The sequence below is a fragment of the Alligator mississippiensis genome, chromosome 1 (assembly GCF_030867095.1).
Source record: "Alligator mississippiensis isolate rAllMis1 chromosome 1, rAllMis1, whole genome shotgun sequence".
Classification (NCBI taxonomy): domain Eukaryota; kingdom Metazoa; phylum Chordata; order Crocodylia; family Alligatoridae; genus Alligator; species Alligator mississippiensis.
The window spans coordinates 458,894,839-458,915,564 of NC_081824.1; the positions used below are offsets into that span (position 1 = coordinate 458,894,839).

General features: G+C 46.6%; 1 protein-coding gene across 1 annotated transcript in view; it reads left to right on the forward strand.

The window, feature by feature from the left end:
• The window catches only part of ME3 (malic enzyme 3), a 176,920-nt gene extending 158,019 nt beyond the window's left edge, over positions 1 to 18,901 (forward strand). Inside the window, exons 8-14 of the mRNA XM_006258999.4 lie at positions 5,852 to 5,949; positions 7,497 to 7,610; positions 8,322 to 8,427; positions 9,032 to 9,174; positions 9,966 to 10,139; positions 11,548 to 11,646; positions 16,475 to 18,901. Of these exons, the coding sequence (XP_006259061.4) occupies positions 5,852 to 5,949; positions 7,497 to 7,610; positions 8,322 to 8,427; positions 9,032 to 9,174; positions 9,966 to 10,139; positions 11,548 to 11,646; positions 16,475 to 16,636 (896 nt within the window). The 3' untranslated portion in view covers positions 16,637 to 18,901. The remainder of the gene's footprint in view (positions 1 to 5,851; positions 5,950 to 7,496; positions 7,611 to 8,321; positions 8,428 to 9,031; positions 9,175 to 9,965; positions 10,140 to 11,547; positions 11,647 to 16,474) is intronic.
• Positions 18,902 to 20,726: the final 1,825 nt, after the last annotated feature.

Here is a 20,726-nt window from a genome sequence, read left to right on the forward strand (position 1 = left end):
CACTGACTCATTGTGGAAGGCCTGTCATAGCCCTCTCTCTGTCTGCTTTCCCCGTTTGCAAAACTGGGGTAACACTTCCTTACTACATATAGGTGTTCCCAGGCTTGATCATTTTATGTTCATGCAGCGCCTCAAAGATGGAAAGCACAGCACATACTAAGGGGCATGATCCTCACTGGTTTTACACTGATCCAGCTTCATTGATATCTGTGGGGTTATTGCTGAGTTGCACAACCATGAACGAAACGTCAGATCCTGAGTATTTTAGTTCTCTGTAACAGCAATATTCAAAAACGACCTGGAGCTTTCTTGCTAGTGGACAGGCACTGCTGCCTGAACTTGCTTCCTTTTTAATTGTCCAAGCCTTCCACTTTTTTCTTGATACTGTCCCTCTGGGCAGCCAGGGAGGGCGCCTGAGGCCTCTTTCACTTCAGGACTGCAAAGAACAATGTGATTTATGAACGCTTTCCTTCTTTGCCCCTGACCTTAAAACAGACTAGCCATGCTGGCTCTCCTTTTCTAATTACTTAAGGAAGTAGTTATCTGGAATAAGGACATTCAATCTACTTGGAAAACAGAGAGACCCGCTTGCTGAGGGGCCTATTTCTGGCCAAGCCTGTGGTAAGCTTTTTGGGTTTCTTTCTTTTGCAGTCCTTTTGGAAATAGAGAGCATTGATTAGCCAACTTCTTACACAAACCAGCTGTGAACTTGCCTGCTCCACTGAGATGCTTTATTGCTCCAAGTTCAGAAACTGTAATTTCAAAGATAAATATTGATCTGAGGCCAAGGTACAATAATATTGTTACTTGAGCAACAGGGGCAAGATGGAGTTGAGGAGAAGAGGAGGGATTAGAAACACATTGGAGAAGAAACCTTATTACAAATGGCAAAGCTGAGTGGCGCCCTGCCATTGCTCAGGCCTATCTGTAATTAAAGTGCAGGGGAATGAGTAATGGCACACCCTGTCCCATAGGCTTATGCACTGCTGAGAAGCACGTCATCTTGTGGACTGAGTCAGGGCACCCTTTATCCAGCCTTCACCCCACTTCTTCCATTCCTTGTAAATAACTTGTTTAAAAAAGACCTCAAATCCCTCTGCAGGATGTTCCAAGAGCATTCATTCTTCTGCTGTGTAATGTAGGTTCAGAGGCACATGCAGGAACCAGGAATAGTCCCAACTGGCCCCTGTAAGGTTTAAAGCAATTTCACATGGAGCCAAACCAAGGGAAACGTGAAGTTTCTCTGCTTCCAAATCTCCCCTTTACTAGTCTCTCACATGCATGTTCTGGCCACTTCCCAGCTTCTATCACTGTGAAACCCATCGCCCTTCCAGAGAGCTGCTATATCCTTCCACCTCCATAGTTTGGGATTTTCTCCCCCAGCCTGTGACTTTGCCCCACCACCTGCACATTCTAGACAAACAGGATGGTGTAATGAAATAGGGCAAGTGCTGGTACCATTTTCCTGGAATGAAACAGACCTGCTCAGCCCAACCCAGCACTATGAACAAGGGCTGGAGGATTCTCCTTTAGCTCAAGTGACGAGCAGAAAGACTTTTGGTTCCATCCTACCTACTTACCTAACATGTCCATGCCATAGTTATAACAAGGGACTGTTTCTTCCAGGAACATAGGCCCTTGCCACTTTTACCAACTCAAATTCTTGGTAAGGTGGCAGGTTAGACCAGGCCCATACTAGAAAGTTTTCCTGGCCCAGCAATTCTAGTTTGGTTGTACCATAGCAGGGTAGCCTTAATGTGTACCAGCAAAAAACTCTTTTTCCTTGTTTAAATTCTTCAGGGTTCCAGAGCAAAATTAGCCAAACCAGCTAAAACACTTCTGTACAGTATAGCTATGTCCCTACTTGGGTTTTTGCTGGTATAGCAATATGGTTTAAAAATTGTACCCCAAACTGATATGACTTTGCCAGTAAAGGGGAGCCTGTACACATCACAGGTTTTAATCCTCATTAAATTAAATAGGTTTATAAAATTTAAACTTATTTATTTTGGAGTGTCTCATCAGTGTTTGCACGCACTAGGCTTTCGAAAGAATTAAGCTTTGGAGCACTGCATCAGTGTTTGCACGCACTAGGTTTTCGAACTAATTAAGTCCAGTCTACGGCCAGCACCACAGAGGAACAGGACAGTCCAGTGCTGACTCCCCCCCGCCCAGGGGCCCCCACCCCATACCCTGTGCTCATGCCCATGCAGCAGGAAGCTGGCAAACCACACACGAAAAAAAAAATGGAAGCAATTCAAAATCAAAAGCAAGTCAAAGGGGTGAACTACAAAGAAGTCGCAGTCATCTGGTGGACAAAGAGATTCATTGCACGTCTTTGAGTGCCTTTGTGTTTGCATGCAACAAATCCATGGATGCGACACTTTAATTCCCGGTGAGCCAAACTAAACTATTCCTGAGGAGTTTGACTTTAATACACATGAAAGACTTTTAAAGTGTCCAGAAATCCTGCGTGAGCAAACAGACACGCAGTTGCAGCACATAAAAGGGCAAAAAATGTGGTGTATATAAAGCCCCAAGGTTTCTAGTGTAGATGTGGCTAAGGAAAGGACACACATTAACTGCTAGGATGTTGCCCAGCTCTGGTCCTGTACCAGTCTTGTGTATTTATGCCACTGGTGAAATATAATCCATCTGTCTCATCATGTATATGGTCCACCTCACTGTTCCAAGACTTGAACACCTCCCTGTCCTGAACTTCAGTGGGAACTGAGAAGTAGAGAAAGAAAGTGTTTTGCCTAAGGTTTCACAAGCAGCCAGATTGGTCAGGAATCCAACCCCAAATCCTCCTTCATTACTTTTACTACAAGATCATCTTTCCTCATGAATATAAATAAGTGTCACTTATTTAGAAAGCAAATCTCCTACTGCATGGACCTGATTTCTGTGGCTGCCTATACACCTTCTCTGGGGGGGGCGGGGGGGGGGCTCATCAATTAGACTGGTTCCCAGGCAGCCACTCTAATTAAATCAGCATCATGTGTATTAAGCCCCCGCACAGATAAAAATGGTCACAGGGGGCTCCTATACATGTGCAGGGAGGCTGCTCTGACACGCTGTAATCACAGCACATTGGAGCAGACTCGATTGTTCGAGTCTGCTCCAGCATAGTAATTACTATGCTCCAGCAGACTCCAGCATCTCATGTATCGGTGTCCCCATGCTAAAAAATGGTGGTGGGGTACTTGTTCAATGAGCTTTAGTTCAAAGCACCCTGCCACCATTTTTCTGCACAGGAATGCTGATACACATGACACTCCAGGCGCTTTAATCAGCACGGCTCTCGGACCTGCACTAATTAAAGCACCCCTGCCTCCCCGGGTACACTTCATCTAAACCTCATTCAATGAGGTTTAAAGTTTCCTGTGGCCATTTTAAAACAGGCAGGAACTTAACACACGTAATGCTGGAACAACGCTGCATTGTTCTAATTAGAAGGCATAGCAGACTCAATTAATCGAGCCTGCACCAACCTGTCCTAATTAGAATGCCAGTGAACACGTGTATAGGGAGCCATTAAGACTAGGAAGTTTCTTTATCACTGTACAGAGGAATCCCGTAGCAAAGTATTTACTTATTATTACATACATTTCTGTGGCAATCATCACAGTGTCTGTGGTACCTTAAATATATTTTAGGATACCAGAAATGCTGCTTTACTCATCACTCCTAACCAATTACGGTAATAGATGAAGTGAAGAATGTGTTTCCTTCATTCCTTTTCCTGCCCTTGTGACAGTGTATTTAGCAGAATTCGCAGATCTATTGGGATCTGACAGAGCTGCACCATGAGTGCTTCTTCTGTGGCCTAGAGTATGGGTGATAATGCATTAGTTAACGCTTGGTTTTTGCAGGCTAGGATGGTTTTTCTTTTAAGCTGAAAAAAAGATGTGTGTGCTCAAACTGCATCACTGACAAGTAGTTTGCACTGAGGACCCCAACTTTTAACATCCAAATCATCAGCCACAACAGTTGCAAAATGTTCTTTGCTGACATTGTCTGATATTGAAATATTTACAGTGCCATCTAGTGGTTCTGCCAGCTCTAGTTCATGCTCTGTTAATTAAGCTCTTTCATTAAGCTCGTTTGACTGTTGCTGAAAGCACCACTTGCCTACTGGGTTGCCATGGAGAGCTGCTGGAGTGACTCAATCAGTGTCTACCTGATTAAAACTTGGCCTGCTCTAAGCCTGGAAAGGAAGAGCAGGAAAATGTGAAATGATAGAAACCTGGCAAAACAGGATAATTAGCCTGGAGTGTGTGTGGGGAGGGGAATCTTTAGCCCAGCCTCACCACCTGCTATCCTTCCCCACCTCCTGACTCATCCACTAACAATAGGCAGGGATTGCTGAGAGGCCAGTCTGTAGACCTTGCAGACATAGCTAGACCAGCCCAAGGACCACAGCAGTAGAAGTGATGCAGGAAAGCACCATCCAGCTGTGTTGCAGATGTTGTTCTGGAGCACAGAGCATTGCACCTGACTCTGCCCGTATGTTCCCCTCACATACAGCTGTGCCCAGTTAAATCACATGCCCCTCACCAGCCTGGAGTTCCTTTAGCTCCTTGCCTCCATGGTCTTTGTGTGGTAAGACCCAGTACACGAAGTGTGGGGAGGGGGAATTCAGCCCAGAAATTTGAACCGATTGAAGGGGCAGATGGAGGAAATTTTGAGCCATTTGTCCAGGCAACTGTGGGGACTGCAGACGATCTCACTGAGGCTGTCACACCAGGCAGTGTATCTTGCCTGTGCTTTGAATGACATCCCGCTGAAACAGCACCAGAGGAAATTGAGGGTGGAGATTAGGAGGAACTTTCTGACTCTGTGGATGGTGAAGCATTGAAACAGACTGCCTGGAGAAGATGTGAAATTTCCATCCCTGGACACTATCAGGAGCAGGTTAGACAGACACTTGACACGAATGGTTTAATCAGGGGTGATCTTGCCCTGAGTTGGGGCTAGACTACATGACTTCCTGCAGTCCCTTCCAGCCCAGCTTTCCTCTGAACCTATGACCATGGACTGATGCCACTGAACCTCTCTTCCTAAAATTCTTCTCACCTCTGGGCTGACGGACAACCTGGTCTTTGGGCCAGGGATAAGGGGAAGGGGAATTATGAAAAATACAAGAGAAGAAGCAGGGGTCTGAAAAGGAACTAGAAGAAAGGTTTGAGAAGTCACTGTTCAAACACCAGCGTGGGATTTAGGAGTCCCAGGTTCAGTTCTCTGCTCTGTAACAGGCTTCCAGCGTGAACTCAGGCCTAAGTCCCTGAAGTCTGAAATCAATGGGAGTTTGGTGTCTAATCCCTTTGAGGATCTGAGCCTTAGGGCTACTTCCTCATCCATCTCTCAGACATCTGAGTGGCCTAAGACGTCCCAGTGTCATCCTGTTCACCCTGCTTGAGTGCTTGGAAAGCAGCGACCACAAGTGGTGGTGGAACCTCCTGGTGCTGGCTGCTTTCTGTGACCACCTTAGGGCTAAGACAGCAGCATGTACCAAAAGAAGTTGCATGCAACATTTCTTCAGGAATAGGATCACATTTGGGTATCTATGTCCACTCCAACAGCACTTAGGTAGGTGGAATAAGATCTGACTCTTAGTGTCTCTGCCCATTCACTCCCCCTCTGCCAAGTTGGGACAGAAGCACTGTCCTTGCAGGAGTGCTACAAGGCTAAGCAGATAACAGATTGTGGGTCACTGCTTGTGTAGTGATGGGGCCACGTAGTGCCTGAGAGAGGAAGTTTCCATGTTTTTCACAACCAACTGCTGGGTGGAGCAAAGGGCACGTTGTCCCTCTGCATCATGCTCACTGTTCTTGTGTTCTGTGTTTAGGTACCGCCTCTGTTGCAGTAGCTGGCATCTTTGCAGCCTTAAGAATCACGAAGAACAAACTATCCAACCACAAATTTGTTTTCCAGGGAGCTGGAGAGGTAGGGTTCAGGGGTTATTTTGTTCCTAAATTCATCCTTTTGCCTTGCAGTTGAAAGAGAAAAAAAAGGAAGAGGAAATAGAGACACAACATCCTCCCAGAGCAGGGGTTGGCAAGGTTTTGCAGCAGGGGGCCACTGTAATGGAGTTTAGCTCCAAGCTCAGGCCAATTTAACCCAGCACACACCACCAGAACCAGAGCTGCAACCACCCGCCCACTCCTTGCCCCCTGCAAAGCCACCACCACCATTTCTCCCCAACCCCCAAGCAAAGCCTCCTACCACAGAAACATGGCCAAAGCAATGCAGAAGAGGCCCCCCAGCTCCATGGACTGGATAAAATGACTCCACAGTTGGGATCCAGCCCATGGGTCATAGCTTGCCAGCCCATGTCCTACAGTATTTTACTGAGCTGTATGCAATGAGGCTGCACAAAAGTTGATAGAGGTTTGATGCAGGTTTGTCGAATATTACAGACAACAATGCTGGAAGAAGCCCAGCTTTTCTGTTGAGGTCCAGCCTGAGTCCACAGGGATGGGGCTTACAGAACACCAAATTTTTCTTCATAAGCTGAGCACTTGGGACCTGGACTCACAGGGTCAATAAACACAGAACTTCACAGCACCACTTTTCAGAGCACTGCATTTCCTTTCAAGGCAGAAATCCTGTGTGTCTCTGAGTGTGTCCAATGCTAGGCACAAGAGGCAAGAGAGAGAAGAAGGAAAGGCAGGAAGTTAAGGCACTGGACTTGTACTGAGGAGATCTGGGTTTGGTTCCTGGCTCTGCTACTGCCTTCCTGTGCGACTCCGGGCAAGGTGCTTAACCCTTCGGTGGCCATCCACAAGATGGAGATGGTAGAACTTCCTGTCTCCAAACCTTTTTCACATGCATTCAGATTGTGATCTCATCAGAGCAGGAGTTGTCCTTCCCCAAGTGTATGTGCACTGCCTTGGTTAGTGCCTGTTTGTGCAACTGTAATAGCAATTGCAGCATAGTGTGTCAGGGACAGCTTGTTTGGTCATGCAGCAGTGGAAGAAAAAAGTGACTCTCCACCTCTGAGCATTTCAAATGCTCTGTTTCCAGTACTGCCCGAGTTGCTTTCTGCTGGCTTCATCCTGATGCCCCTCCAGCTTCTGCTTACCTCCACTCCATTGCCATGACAAGCATGAAGGTCTTGGGCAGCTCTTCCTGGTCAGATCCTAGGCAGTGTACTCCATCTTCAACCCCTCTGACCAGTCCACTATTTTGGATGCAGTTGGTCGCCCCTTCCTTGACAGGTTGCCTTCCCATCCCAGCAGTGCAGCACAGCTTGCCCAACTGAACACTTACTACTTGTACTGTGGTGGCGCCTTAGGAGTCTCAGTGGCTCCACTGTGCTAAGCACTACCTAGGACATACGGATAGTCTTCTGCTCCAAAGACTTATGGTCTGCCTGTTTTTTTGAGAATGGGGCCTGGGGGAAGTAGCAACTTTTTAATATCTTTCCCCAGGATGTTGCAGGTTGCTTGGAGAAACTAACCAGAGAGTTTCCATTTATATCTGCTTTCCAGGCTGCGATGGGCATAGCTTCTCTCATCATTATGGCCATGGAAAAGGAAGGCATTTCCCAAGAGGAAGCCATCAAAAAAATCTGGATGGTGGACTCCAAAGGCCTGATTGTCAAGGTAAGTCTACCCCGACTGCACTGCTCTGCTGGGAGAGCTCCAGTTATACCGCATGTCAGCTCTAGTTTGAAGAGGTAACTCGCAGCAGGGAAAACATATGGGGGCACAGGCAGCCCTGCTGTTCTTCTGCACCTTCTTACAGAAACCAAAGGCAAATTTGACCTGGTTTGCATGTTTCCAGGTTTGTCAGAAAGATCTGGGGACAGCACCAGGGACTTAGTTAGACAGGTAAGACAGAAGGACAACTCTTCTAGTGAAGCTTCCTACAGTAAGGGTTAAAACTTGTTTGTATGCAAGACAAGAGCTTTCTCACAGGACTTTCTTGAGACTCTGGAGTGGATAGCCTCAGGAATTAGGAGCTCACTAGAGGCTGCATCCATTCCCACTCCAAGTGTAAGGAGTCCTTCAACCTGCCTCCCCCAGCATAAACCTCAGGTAACGTGCTCAGAAAAACTCCACACACCTCCCACAACGTAACACTGTACTGCATGTGTCATTCTCCATGGAGAAGAGGATGGAAAACCAAACTGCGCCTGGGTGCGTTGAAGTCATATCACTTAATTCATGGAAGACGTTCGGATACTATAAAGATGAACACTTCATAATAACAGGACACATGAGACACTGAAATTGTGGAAACACGGTTTACTAAACCATTGACCCAGACTTCTGTCATTTCCCATAAATGCATCTGCTCCTTTTCCCTCACAGGGGAGGAGTCACCTGAACCATGAGAAAGAGATGTTTGCTCAAGATCATCCCAATGTGAAAACGCTAGAAGAAGTTGTGCAAAGAGTGAAGCCGACAGCTATTATAGGTAGAGTCACTTAAACATGGACCCTTTCTCATCTGTGTAATTCTTACTTTCCTTTGCTTTCTACTAAGGGCTCCTTTACTGTCCCAGCCAAAAAACAACAGGTCTCCATTTTGCTCCTTTACTATCCAGCCCCCTTTCTGGAGGCTGCGGCTCACAAGGATTATCCTTCCTTCTCCAAATACAGACATTGCTGCTCCTCAGTTGGGTAGGGATGGTACCCTTGGGTTTAGCAGATATGTGTCACCCTAAAGGAGGTGACCACAGCCCTAGTTAATCAATGGAGTAAAAGGCTGGTATCCATTCCCAGAGCCAGGTCTCCTGAAGAATAAGCTCTGAGTACAATCACTAAGTCACCTCAGACAAATGCTCTGTTGGCCAACTGGTGGGTCTCATATTGATCCCCTACCCAGTGAAAAGGAGGCCTTTATCCTGAGACTGTTTTTAACATCATGATGAATGCAACAAGGACAGGACTTGTCTGTAGGCCTCTCCAAAGGGCTCACCTGTTCACTCACACTAGTGGAGCAGTAACAACAGATGAGATTTAAAGAGACTAGGACTCAGTCTAGGCATGAGTTAGGAATTGACTGTTTCCTCTTTTCAGGTGTGGCAGCCATTGCAGGAGCTTTCACCGAACAGATTTTGAAGGACATGGCAGCTTTCAATAAGAGGCCCATCATATTTGCCTTAAGCAACCCCACAAGTAAAGCAGAGTGCACAGCTGAGCAGTGCTATCGCCTCACAGAGGTAAATACACTACTGTGTCTCACTGCAGTTTAGCAGAATTGCCAGAAGATTGTGGCATGCACTGTCTGGGGCTACAGTGCAGAGTTATGTTATCTTATGACCGTAGAATTAATTAGTATCATAATTGATATTATAGTGCTTATAATCACTGAACTATATTTATGTTAGCTTTTGAAATGGGGTGTCACTATCTTCTAGAAAGTTGTGGAGGAGTACCTTGAGTTAAAAAGGTTGTGAACCCATAAGCTGTGGAGCTTTTGCAGTTGATCCTTCAAGAGCATCTGCAGGAAGGGTTCCTGATCCAGGGGAATACTGTCCTGCTCCCCCTCACAGGTCCATCTACAAAACCTTGCTTTGTGTATCTGCAAAACCATGGAGGGCTGAGCACAGGCCTTTTCCCAAGCTTTGCTACCATAGCTGGGATGGTCTTTTCTTGCCTTCCAAGATAAATTCACTAGTGACTGAGGCATTGAAACACTATGGCAAAAGGGACTTGATCTGTACTAAGATAAATAGGTCAGGGTGAGACCAAAGGCCATGCTTTTTGTCTGGTACCAGGGCAAATGGAAACTAAATCCCTGAGAATACTTTTCTGTAAGAACAAAGAGATAACTGATCCTCTTGTTCTGGTAAGGAAACCTTCTGTCAGGTTAAAAGTTGGATCCTAATGATGAACTCTGCATTTGCCATCCCAGTCACCAGACTTCTCTGAGATCCTCTCAGGTCATGAACAGTAGAATAAATTCTAAGTGTTGTTCCCCCAAGATGTGTGTCTGTCTGTCTTCCAACAGGGCCGAGGTATATTTGCAAGTGGGAGTCCTTTCCCTAAAGTAACCCTGCCCAACGGACAGACCTTCTTCCCCGGCCAAGGAAACAACGCCTATGTGTTCCCAGGAGTGGCACTGGGAGTCATCGCCTGTGGAGTCCGGCATATTTCTGATGATCTCTTCCTCACCACTGCAGAGGTTACACACTTGAATTCAACCAGCACTTTTAAAACAATTTAAAACAGAGCTTCACGGTGATTTGTTGATCTGCATGAAGCTAGTTAAAGGCTTCGCCTAGGACAGGGTGCTAAACATAGATTCATAGATTATAGAGTTGGAAGGGACCACAATGGATCATCGTGTCCGACCCCCTGCCCCTGGCAGGAAAGAGGACCGAGGTTAGATGACCCCAGCCAGGTGACTATCTAGCCTCTTCTTGAAGACCTCCAATCTAGGTGATAGCACCACCTCTCTTGAAAGCCCATTCCAGATCCTGGCCACCCTTACTGTGAAAAATTTCTTCCTAATGTCTAACCTAAATCCCCTCTCAACTAGTTTACACCTGTTATTCCTAGTCACTCCCTGGGGCGCCTTAGTAAACAGCACTTCCCCTATTCCCCGTTGACCTCCCCTAATAAATTTATAGGCGGCCACAAGATCTCCCCTCATCCGTCTCTTGTGAAGGCTGAAGAGATTCAGCTCTCTCAACCTCCCCCCGTAGGGTCTATCACGAAGGCAACTAATCATGCGAGTGGCCCTCCTCTGGACCCTCTCCAGATTCGCTGCATCCTTCTTGAAGTGTGGCGCCCAAAAGTACTCCAACTGCGGCCTGACCAGTGCCGCATAGAGGGGGAGCATCACCTCCTTTGATCTATTAGTCATGCACCTGCTAATGCACGACAAGGCCTTGTTGATGGCCTTGTTACACTGCCGGCTTATGTTCATCTTGGAGTCAATTATGACTCCAAGATCCCTGTCTGCCTCCGAGCTGCTGAGAAGGACACTCCCCAACCTATAGGTGTGCTGGGGGTTCCTCCTTCCCAGGTGGAGTACCTTACATTTATCTTTATTAAATTGCATCCTACATGGATTTCACCTTTCCCCTAAAAGTCAGGCTTTTAGAAAAATGGCTTTACCATAGCTGTACTATGGCCGAACAACATGATTTGAATGCAGACCTCTCTTTTTTTCCCATTTTTTCCAAAATGGTACACGGCCCACTATATTGTTTTTCCATTGTACTGGCTCAAACTCGTTATTTAGTTATGCAACTTGTATGCTGCCCATCCCAACAAAGGCTCAGGGTAGCTTACAGTAAGAGAAACAGAACAACTTAAAAGGGCAAATAAAATAAATAAAGCACAGTAACAAAATACAACAAAGTAAATCAGAGCTTCACTGAACATCTCAGCCTAACTTTGATTGCTTAATACTGAGATATGGAACATTTGACTTTTGAGTAGCTTTGTAATGCATTATAAGGATTTCTCCCGAATTTTTCAGCAGTTGAATTCTCAGATATGTGCTTCCTGTCAAAGCCTTATGAGAGAAAATGGGGCGATTGCTTGAAAACATCCCCTCTGATTTATCTTCCCCCTCTTTGTAGTCTATTGCTGAAGAGGTCACGGAAGAGCACCTGGCAGAAGGGAGATTATATCCACCCTTGAGTACTATCAGAGATGTGTCCTTCAAAATTGCTGTTAAGGTAAGAATTTATCAGAGATGTATCCTTCAGAATTGCTGTGAAGATCCCTTCCAGCCCTTCTTTTCTGTGATTCTACTCCCCACATTTCATATGAAGTCGTGTAATGCAAGGCTCCACCCTCAAACTTTGGCAATGATTTTTCTGTTGTTTTCACATTTGAAGTAAACCGATATTGGTGGATACTTCTCTAAATGTTAGATCCAAAAATGAAATAGTCTAGTGGGAACCCTTCCATGGACTGCAGTGGGCCATTCAAAGTTACTGGATATGACACAGTCCATGGTAAATTTAGCAAAGGAAAATTGCAAGGCCTAGCAGTTAAACACAGTTGCAGTTGTTCCTAGTTAATGGATGAATCATAAATTAACCTCCATCCCTTATAGAGTCCTTACCAGTTACAAAATATAGACCTTGACATTCTATATGGAAGTGCTGAATTTAACACTAAGAAAATGAATTTTACATGCATTAAAGCTTAATCCTCTATTTTTCGTGTCCCATGGTACGTTCGGGTTTGGGCTGTGGCAGCCCAGGTCCTGTGATAGAGAAAGCAGGAGTTGCACTGGCAAAAACCCTGTATTAATCCTTTTCAAATTTATAGCTAGCAACAAAGGGAAAACCCAGAGTAAAGGGAAACCTCCACCAGACAAGAAGTCTGCTGGAGCATGCTAATGAGCATACTCCAGCCAGCCTCCACATCTCATGTATCAGCGTCCCTCTGCTTCAAAATGGCAGTGGAGCTATTTAACTAAAGATCATTTGATGAGCTTTAGTTCAAGTACCCTTGCCACCATTTTGAAGTGCAGGGATGCTGATAGACAAGACGCTGTGGACGCTTTAATTAGAGCGGCCCTCAGAGCCTCTCTAATTAAAGTGCACACTCCCACCCCGAGAGCCTTGTAAAAATGCCCTAAGTTACCAGAAAGAGTGAGGACAAGCAAAAGCCATTCCTCTTGAGCATTAATGTTTGTATGGGACTTGAGCAGAGTGGGTTCACTGTTAGGCACCTAATTGGTAAACCAGGCCGTGGTCTAGGGGGTCTGAGTTTAGGCAGGTAGGCACCTAAATACCCTTGAAGATCTGGCCTTTAACCTGTATTTAAGCCTTTAAACCAGTCTCATTGACACTGATAGAAGGTGTAGGTGCTTAATCTTTCCAAAAGGTCACTGATTCAGGTGTTTCAGCATGGTTTTAAATGTAGAAATATAGGTCCCCAAAATAAATCATTTGTTTTTGGTAGCTACAGTTTGGCTCCAGTAATTTAGCCCATGGCCTCTTGCCTCCGTTTCACATGTCCTAAAGATGGCAATGATTGTATTGAAGTTTCTTCACAGCCCTGGGAATCAGGTCATATTGGTTTAGTGTAGTGCTCTAGGGCACAGACAGAAGTTACATTTCTTGTGTGATCAACCCCTTGAAAGTGACACATGCACGGCTGCAGAGCACTTTTAAGTGGCTGATTGCATGACAAATTAACCCTCCTCACATGAGGGATCAGAAGAAGGTGCTTCAGAGCACCTTAGGGAATTTATGTTCCCTAGGTTTAATTTGGGGCATGATTGGTACTGGGCTCATGAAGCCCAGCTCTGCCCCCCAGTCTGTCTGCCGGAATAGAGGGGGAGTGAGCTGCGGGCTGGGTTTTGTCCAGCCTGAGCTGGAGGGAGAGAAGGCACATTGGAGCCACCCTGCCTTGCAGCCTTCCCCAGCATCTCCCTCCAGTTCAGGCTGAGCAAACCCGGCCCACAGCTCACTCTCTCTCCCTCTTCCCCCCGCCTTTTTTGCAGACAGCCAAGGAACTGGGAGGGGACAGGGCTGGGGGAGAGAGGAAGCTCCTCAGCTGCAGGCAGGCTTCTCGGGCTCCTACAGGCAGGCTCAATCCCCCCACCAGACCCACCCACATCTGTTGGGTTTGAGGGGGGCGCTCTAACTCATGACACTGTATGTAAAACACCATGAGTTAGAGCAGGGGCCTGCACGTCTGTCAGGCCCCCTAGTGATCAGTAATAAGAGGTATATTGTGCAGTTTCCTGCACAAACAGGGGACTGGCCTTGATGGCCCAGCCTGTCCCTTCTAATATTATGTTCCTAGTAATAGGCTCCTTTTCCAAGCAAACTACACAACAGTGTGTCTTGCTTCTCCAGCTAGAAGTGCTTTCTCATACACAGAAGTCTTGATTTTGCATCTCCTCATCAGCATTTGAATGCAAGTCAGGCTAGAATTGCAGACTCTTAGAAAGGTAGGACTAGAAGGGACCTTGGAAGGTCACCTAGTTCCACCTGCTGCATCAGGCAGCGTCATCCCCAGTAAAACTATCCGAAACAAATGTTTGTCTAAACCAGAGGTGGGCAAAGTCTGGCCCATGGACCAGATATGGCTGGCAGTGAACTCCATTTCCCAGCAGCCCCTGGCTGCATGGCTGGTGCCAGTTTTCATGGAGACCCCAGCAGCAGCTGGGGTGTGATAGTGAGGGGCCAGGGTTTCCATGGAGACCAGCCCTGGCAGCGCTGGCAGGTAGCAGTAACACCAGCCTCCTCCTGGTGGGGGGACTGAGTAGGGGCCGTGCTGCGGATGGGAGCAGGGTGGGCTCAGCTGCCACTACCTATGCAGGGTGGGCAGTGGTGGTAGTGGTGCTGCTGAGAGGAGTGACCATAGAGGGCTACAGGGAATTTTGAGGTGGCTATAGCACCTCCAAGCCCCTCTCCCCAATGCAACCCATGCTGGCAGAGTGCACGGCAGGGCACAGAGCTGCTCCAGAGCCCAGCTAGGATCTTGCAGCAGTGACAGCATGATCCAGAGCCAGGGCAGAGCCATGATCTGCAGCCTGCATGCCCCAGGCAGGGACATGCAGGCAGAAGATTGCAGTTCTGCCCCAGTTCCTTGCAATGGTCACACCGTGGTCCAGAGCCAGGCAGAGCTGCGATCTGCTGACTGCCCAGGGCATGCAGGCTGCAGATCATGTCTCTATGGCTCTGGATCATGCTGTCACAGCAGGGCTGCTGCTGGGGTCTCTATAGAAACTGGCCTCAGCTTCGTGGGCTGGGAAATGGAGTCCGGCCACTGGCCGGATCCACCATGTTGCCCACCTCTGGTCTAAACAGTTCTTAAGAATTGCCAAGGATGTAGACTCCACAACCTTTCTAGGGAGGCTGTTCCAGTGCTTCACCACCCACATAGCAAGAAAGTTTTTCCAAATTTCCAACCTAAATTTTCCTTGCTGCAGCTCTAGGCAATTATTTCTTGTCTTATCTCATTTGGTGACAGAGGATAGTCATCACCCTCCACTTTATAACAGCCCTTCAAGTATTAGAAGACTGTCATCCAGTCCCCTCTCAGTCTTTGCTAGACCAAATCACCCCAGTTCATCCAACCTTTCCTCATAAGACATGTTTCCAAGACTAACAATTGAACTCTCTTATTTGTCCACACCTTCCTTGAGGTACAGTATCTAAGGTCTCCATGGGAAGTCATATAAGTGCTGAGGGGAGCAGAAGAATCAACAGTCCTTTTAAGACAACTCAGTGTGCTAGTGCTTTTCTGGCAGCAAGAGCACCCTCTGGGCTCATATTCAGCTTACAGGTCACTAGTAACCCCCAGGTCCTTTTCTGCAGCATTGCAGCCTAGCCCCGGTCTGACTTTATGCATGTGACTGCTCTGTTTGAAGAGCAGGGTGTTGCACTTTTCTTTACTGAATTCTATTTGTTTAATTTCAGACCAGTTCTCCAGTTTAGGAAGGTCAGCAGGAAAAAGAAGCAGATGAACTTCAGTGCTAACAAGTACAAAATAATGCACAGGGGGTAAGAGTAGCCTCTACTATAGAGAGACAGTGCTGGGCTCTAAAGCAGCCATTACAACTCAGGAAAGATATCCTAGCATCATTGTAGATATTCTCTAAAAACATCAGCTCCATGAGCACTGGCAACCAAAAAAGCCAATAAAACACCACGCACCATTAAGAAGGGAATTGAAAACAAAACAGAAAGCATCCTTATGCCACTGGTACACCCATATCTTGTAGAGTGCATGAAGTGCTGGTCTCCACATCTCAAAAAGGATGTAATAAAACTAGAAAGGTACAGATGTTGGCAACAAAGGTGATCAGGGGCAAGGAGCAGCTGTCACACCAGGAATTACTGGAAAGGCTAAGATTCTTCAGTTTGGAAAGGAGAAGGCTGAGGGGGGATATGATAGAGGTCTATATACTCATGAAGGGTATGGACAAAGTGAAGAGGAAACTGTTATGCATCAAGTCCCAGAATACAAGCATTAGGGGGCACCCTCTGAAATAGCATAATACAGGTTTAAAAAAAGAGGAAGTACTTTTTACACAGCATCTAATTAACCTGTGCAGCACATTGCCACAGAGGTTGTAGGGACAGACAGTATAACCGGGTTCAAACAGGGGTTAGACAACCCACAAAGAACAGGTCTACTGGGAACTATTCAATTGAATAGTAGGGATGTGTCCTCTGACATCCCTAAAACAATAGTTGATTCCAGAGAAAGTATGACGTGGGATGGATAACTCCAGACATGCCCTGTTCATATACTCTGCCATTAAAGCATCAATTACTGCCTTTGTCAGAGACAAAATACTGGACTAGATGGACCAGTGGTCTGACCCAGTAGACAGTTCTTAGGTGCTTATGTGAATCCTAATAGGATCCTCCAGAGCGTCAACAGCTGTACATGTTGGGGCCATTTGCAAATTATCTCCCTTGTCCATCATTCTAGGTGGTAAAAAGTATTGGGGTTCAGCTGTACAATGTGTAAAAATAAATCTGTCCCTCTCTTTTGACCTGATCTAATGTTTTGCTTTTTTCTGTGTAGATTGTTGACTACGCCTACAAACATAATCTTGCTTCCTGGTATCCAGAACCCAAAGACAAGGAAGCCTTTGTCAGGAACCTCATCTACAGCCCGGATTATGATTCATTTGTCATTGATAACTACAGATGGCCCCAAGATGCCATGCAGATTCAAGCTGTGTAGTTTCTGATAAACTCTGACCCATAACTGCCCATGTTTCTTTCTAGCCTATTGTTATAAATGAATATTGAAGCTTGCAAAATCTTAACCTGTAAATTGATTCAAGCACTTTCTTACTCCAGCTGCCTTTTTCCTTTGTGAGCACCTGAATAGGGAAAAGCAGAGTCAACAGAAGGTTCTCAGTACTCCAGTGGCAGGGACATACCATGCCTTACTCCAGTAGATCCTGCAGTGCCAATTTCCCATTCATTTAAAGCACTCCTTCACCTCAAGTGAACAGCAGTTTCCTCTCCACAGCATTTTGCTTCTGGACAAAAACAAATAGTAGATGATATATTCTAGAATAGCAAGGATACAGTGAAACATAAGGACCCTCAGGAACTGGCTGGGGTCCTCTCTTCCCCAAAGAGGTTTGATTGCTTCAACCTATATGGTTGTTCACTGATTTCTACTTAAACAGAAACAAATAATTGCCTAATGCACCATAGTATCACTCTCATTTTGAAGCACTGTTCTCCTGTCAGTTACTGACATGTAAGTCAAGAAGGAGTATCTGCAGTGAAGCCATTTGAGTCCTGCAGTGGAAGTCCTTTCCAAAAAGCCCAGTTTGATGGTTTACTTTAATAACCAGTGGGGTCATCTACATATGCATATTAATGCAAAGCAATAAACTCCAGAGCGTAGTGCTCTGGAGTTCATTGCTCCAGGAATGCTGTTTGCACATGCACCCAGGATCACAGCACATTGAGCCAGGTCAGAGCAGTCCTGGTTAGCAAGGGACCCCGGGAGGCCAGCCTGCCAGTCCAGGGTTGCTCCCCATGGCTTCCTCATGCCCCAGCCAGCCAGGGCAGCATCTACATGTGCACTGCAGAATAGTAATAAACTCTGCAGCAGGATAGTACTTGTATTTAAAACTACTATCCTGTTACGGAGTAAATTGGTTTTCTTCAGCCTAATAGGGATGCACGTGTAGATGCATGATGTTTACTGCACAGCGAATTAGTCTTCTGCACAGTACACAGCTTGTGCAGATGTGTCCACTTCATGCTAACTAGTGAGGAGCATCCCTCTGCTGTTTTGTTTTCCAACCAGAATTTTACCAAAAGGGAATGTTACTGGAAAAACTTGAAGATTTCATTTTTAAGAGTGAGAACTTGACAATGTAAATTTGCTGTTTATTTATAGCCTTGTTCCATTAGTCCGTAGGAGCAAGTGGCTGTAAACTACATCCCTACAGTCAGAAAAGCAACAACTTCAGTACGTGTGTTCCAATTTCAACATGTTCTCCTTACCCAGGTACGAATATGGCCAACAAAGCTCTCAGGGAATATCAATAAGCCTTTTTGCCCCACTTACCTTAAAGCACCACCCAAAGCATCATGTGCAATAAATCATATTTATGCTGCTCCTGTTTAAATATAGGCTTTACATCTACAACTTGTGGCTCACCAAATGTGACTGCCAGTCCAAAGGGATGAACAGCTGGCTATTGCTAGACTAAGCTTTAACATATTAAAAGGCAAAATAGGAGCTGATCAATTTTAAAATTCTACAAATTGCAGCAAAAGTCCTTCGATTTTGTCTGGCTGCAAACAGGCTCATCACAAACCTAAGTAATTCTGGATGGTACCAAAGGTCAGGAATACTGAGGCATGGGACTTACATTAGCCAGGTAGAAGACATGACACGTGGCATCCTCACTAGTGTCTCAGCAGCCTGAACTCCTGAATTGAACTGTTTGTGAAAACTCTCTTTTCTGATTGGTTGTGGTGGTGGGGGAGGGAAGAGGGAGAGGTGGTATCTGAACATACCAGGTGACATGATTGCACCCCATGCAGCCCATTGGCGAATAGAAAGTTTCCTTTGAATTCAATTAATAAGCAAAGCAACAGGAGACTGAAGTGCTTCTCAAATAGCAAGTATGTCTCCAGCCTTCTGGAATGTCATTATCCTTATTCTCCCGTCCAATTATGAGGTGTTACACTGACAAGCTAATCTCAGTAGTAGTCTGCTTTGCCATGTACAGGTCCAACAGATCCCATTCAGTGGTGTTGCACTCTATGTCAATGTAAAACCTCTGAGCATTGTAACAAAATTCTTTTGTGAAGACTTCAGACAAGATGAATGTGCAGACTATTTTATTTCAGATCATTAACAAATGTACAACAAATCTTTACTTGACATTATAGACAGCATTTTTGTAATGCAGCAACAGCTCTCTGTACTGTTTGTGGACTTTGTATAAGTCATTAAAGCTTAGTTGAAATATGCAAGGCTGCAGCAAGTTCTTTCAGTTTAAGAATCACTGACACCAAAAGTTGTCTTAATGGGTATTTTCAATTCACGGCTACTCCCTCAGCAGCTGAAACCAGCTGAATGTGAAGACTGGTGTGGTAGTGTATGCTCTCTCAGAACCCAAATCAGCAAGGGGGGAACCACAGACTCATTGGGTGCCTATACATGTGTGCCAATGCGTTCTGATTAAACTTGATTAATTGAGCAGGTCAGAGCAGAACTGATTAATTGAGTCTACTGGAGCATTCTAATTTGAACACTCCAGCATGCTGCCATGTCTCATATATTCAGCATCCTGCATTTCAAAATGGTGACAGGGACCAAATGAGCTTTAGTTAAAGTGCCCTGTAACAGGGAACCCTAACCCTGTTACTAAGAGACCGGGTGGCCCCTTTAAATCCAGAACCTTCCAGTCACGGCCGGCCGGTCAAGTAGGGGTTAAGGCTCAAGCCCTGCCAGCCGGTCAGGTGACTGGAAGAGGAAGCCCAGGATCCTACAAATGGCGAGTGGGGAAGGCCAGGGGGCAGCAGGGAGGTGGACTCCTAATGACTATGTTGCTGAGACTGCAGTTTCTGTCGGAAGACTACACCATGCCCAGAGTCATCATCACGATCATCTAAAGTAAGCAGGCATGTTGCCTCCCTTGTTTAATGTTAACAACCGGTGGTTTGGGTGAGGCTATTTTGGGGAAGGAAGAGGCCTCATTGGGGGCCCACTGCAGTGTGGGGACCCCAGCGCCAGAGAGGGCACAGCATTTTGGGGTTCACCAACCCCAGCGCCAGAGAGGCACATCATTTTGGGGTGCACCGACCAAGCTGCCAGGGTGCGTGCAGCATTTTGGGTGCACCAACCCCGGTGCCAGAGAGGGCGCAGAATTTTGGGGTGAGCTGACCCCAGCATCCGAGAGGGTGCAGTATTTAGGGGTGAGTAGACCCCAGCACCACAGAGGGGCAAGAGCCCGAGCGAGGGGGTTTTACTGAGAGCTAGAGCCTGGGAGTCAAACCCTGATTAGTGAGTTTTTTTCATCTTGTTTGACTGACAGGCCTAGCTAGAGAGAGAAAAAAGGGGTAGGCCCACAGCGGACTAGACCCCAACATAAAGAGGAATTTTCAAATACCATCTGTGAGGCTTAGGGTGCGGTGTAGGGAGCCGCAGATAGTGCCCCCTGGCATCAGGGCAGAAAATGGGCAGCCTACTGTTTAATTACATCATTTAACTAATTACCAACAAGGCATGGCAGGCGAGACGGTGGGCGGTTGGCCCATAACAGGTGGGCAGGGCTACAGTGAGATCAGCCCTGAGAAGGCCACCTGTTACACACCCCCACAGCCATTTTCAAATACTGGACACTGAATACACTAGGTGCTGCAGCATTTTAATTAAAGCGTCTCCCAAACATTAGTGCCTCCTTTTTCCTCCTCTCTGCTTCCCTTCTTTGGAGAAGATTCCCCTAACACAGCAGTTGTCAATCGGGGGTATGCAGAAAGGTGCTAGGGGGTATGCACAGGCAGGTGGGGACAGAGCGCTGCCACCCACCACCCCGTGCCACCGCCTCCCAGGAGCCGGGCTGAGAGGGGCGAGGTACATAGGCACTACACAGGCACAGCAAGCTGCACAAGCACTGCCCAGCTGGCTGGGGCAGGGGAGCTCCCACCGCCCCAGCCAGCTATGCATGAAGTGGTGGAGGCCACCACCGCCATCCACCACTTCATGCATACGCCAGCACCACCCACCGCTGCTGCCACCCACTGCCCCACACCACTGCATTCTAGCTCTCCTCCTACCCACCCCGCTGCAC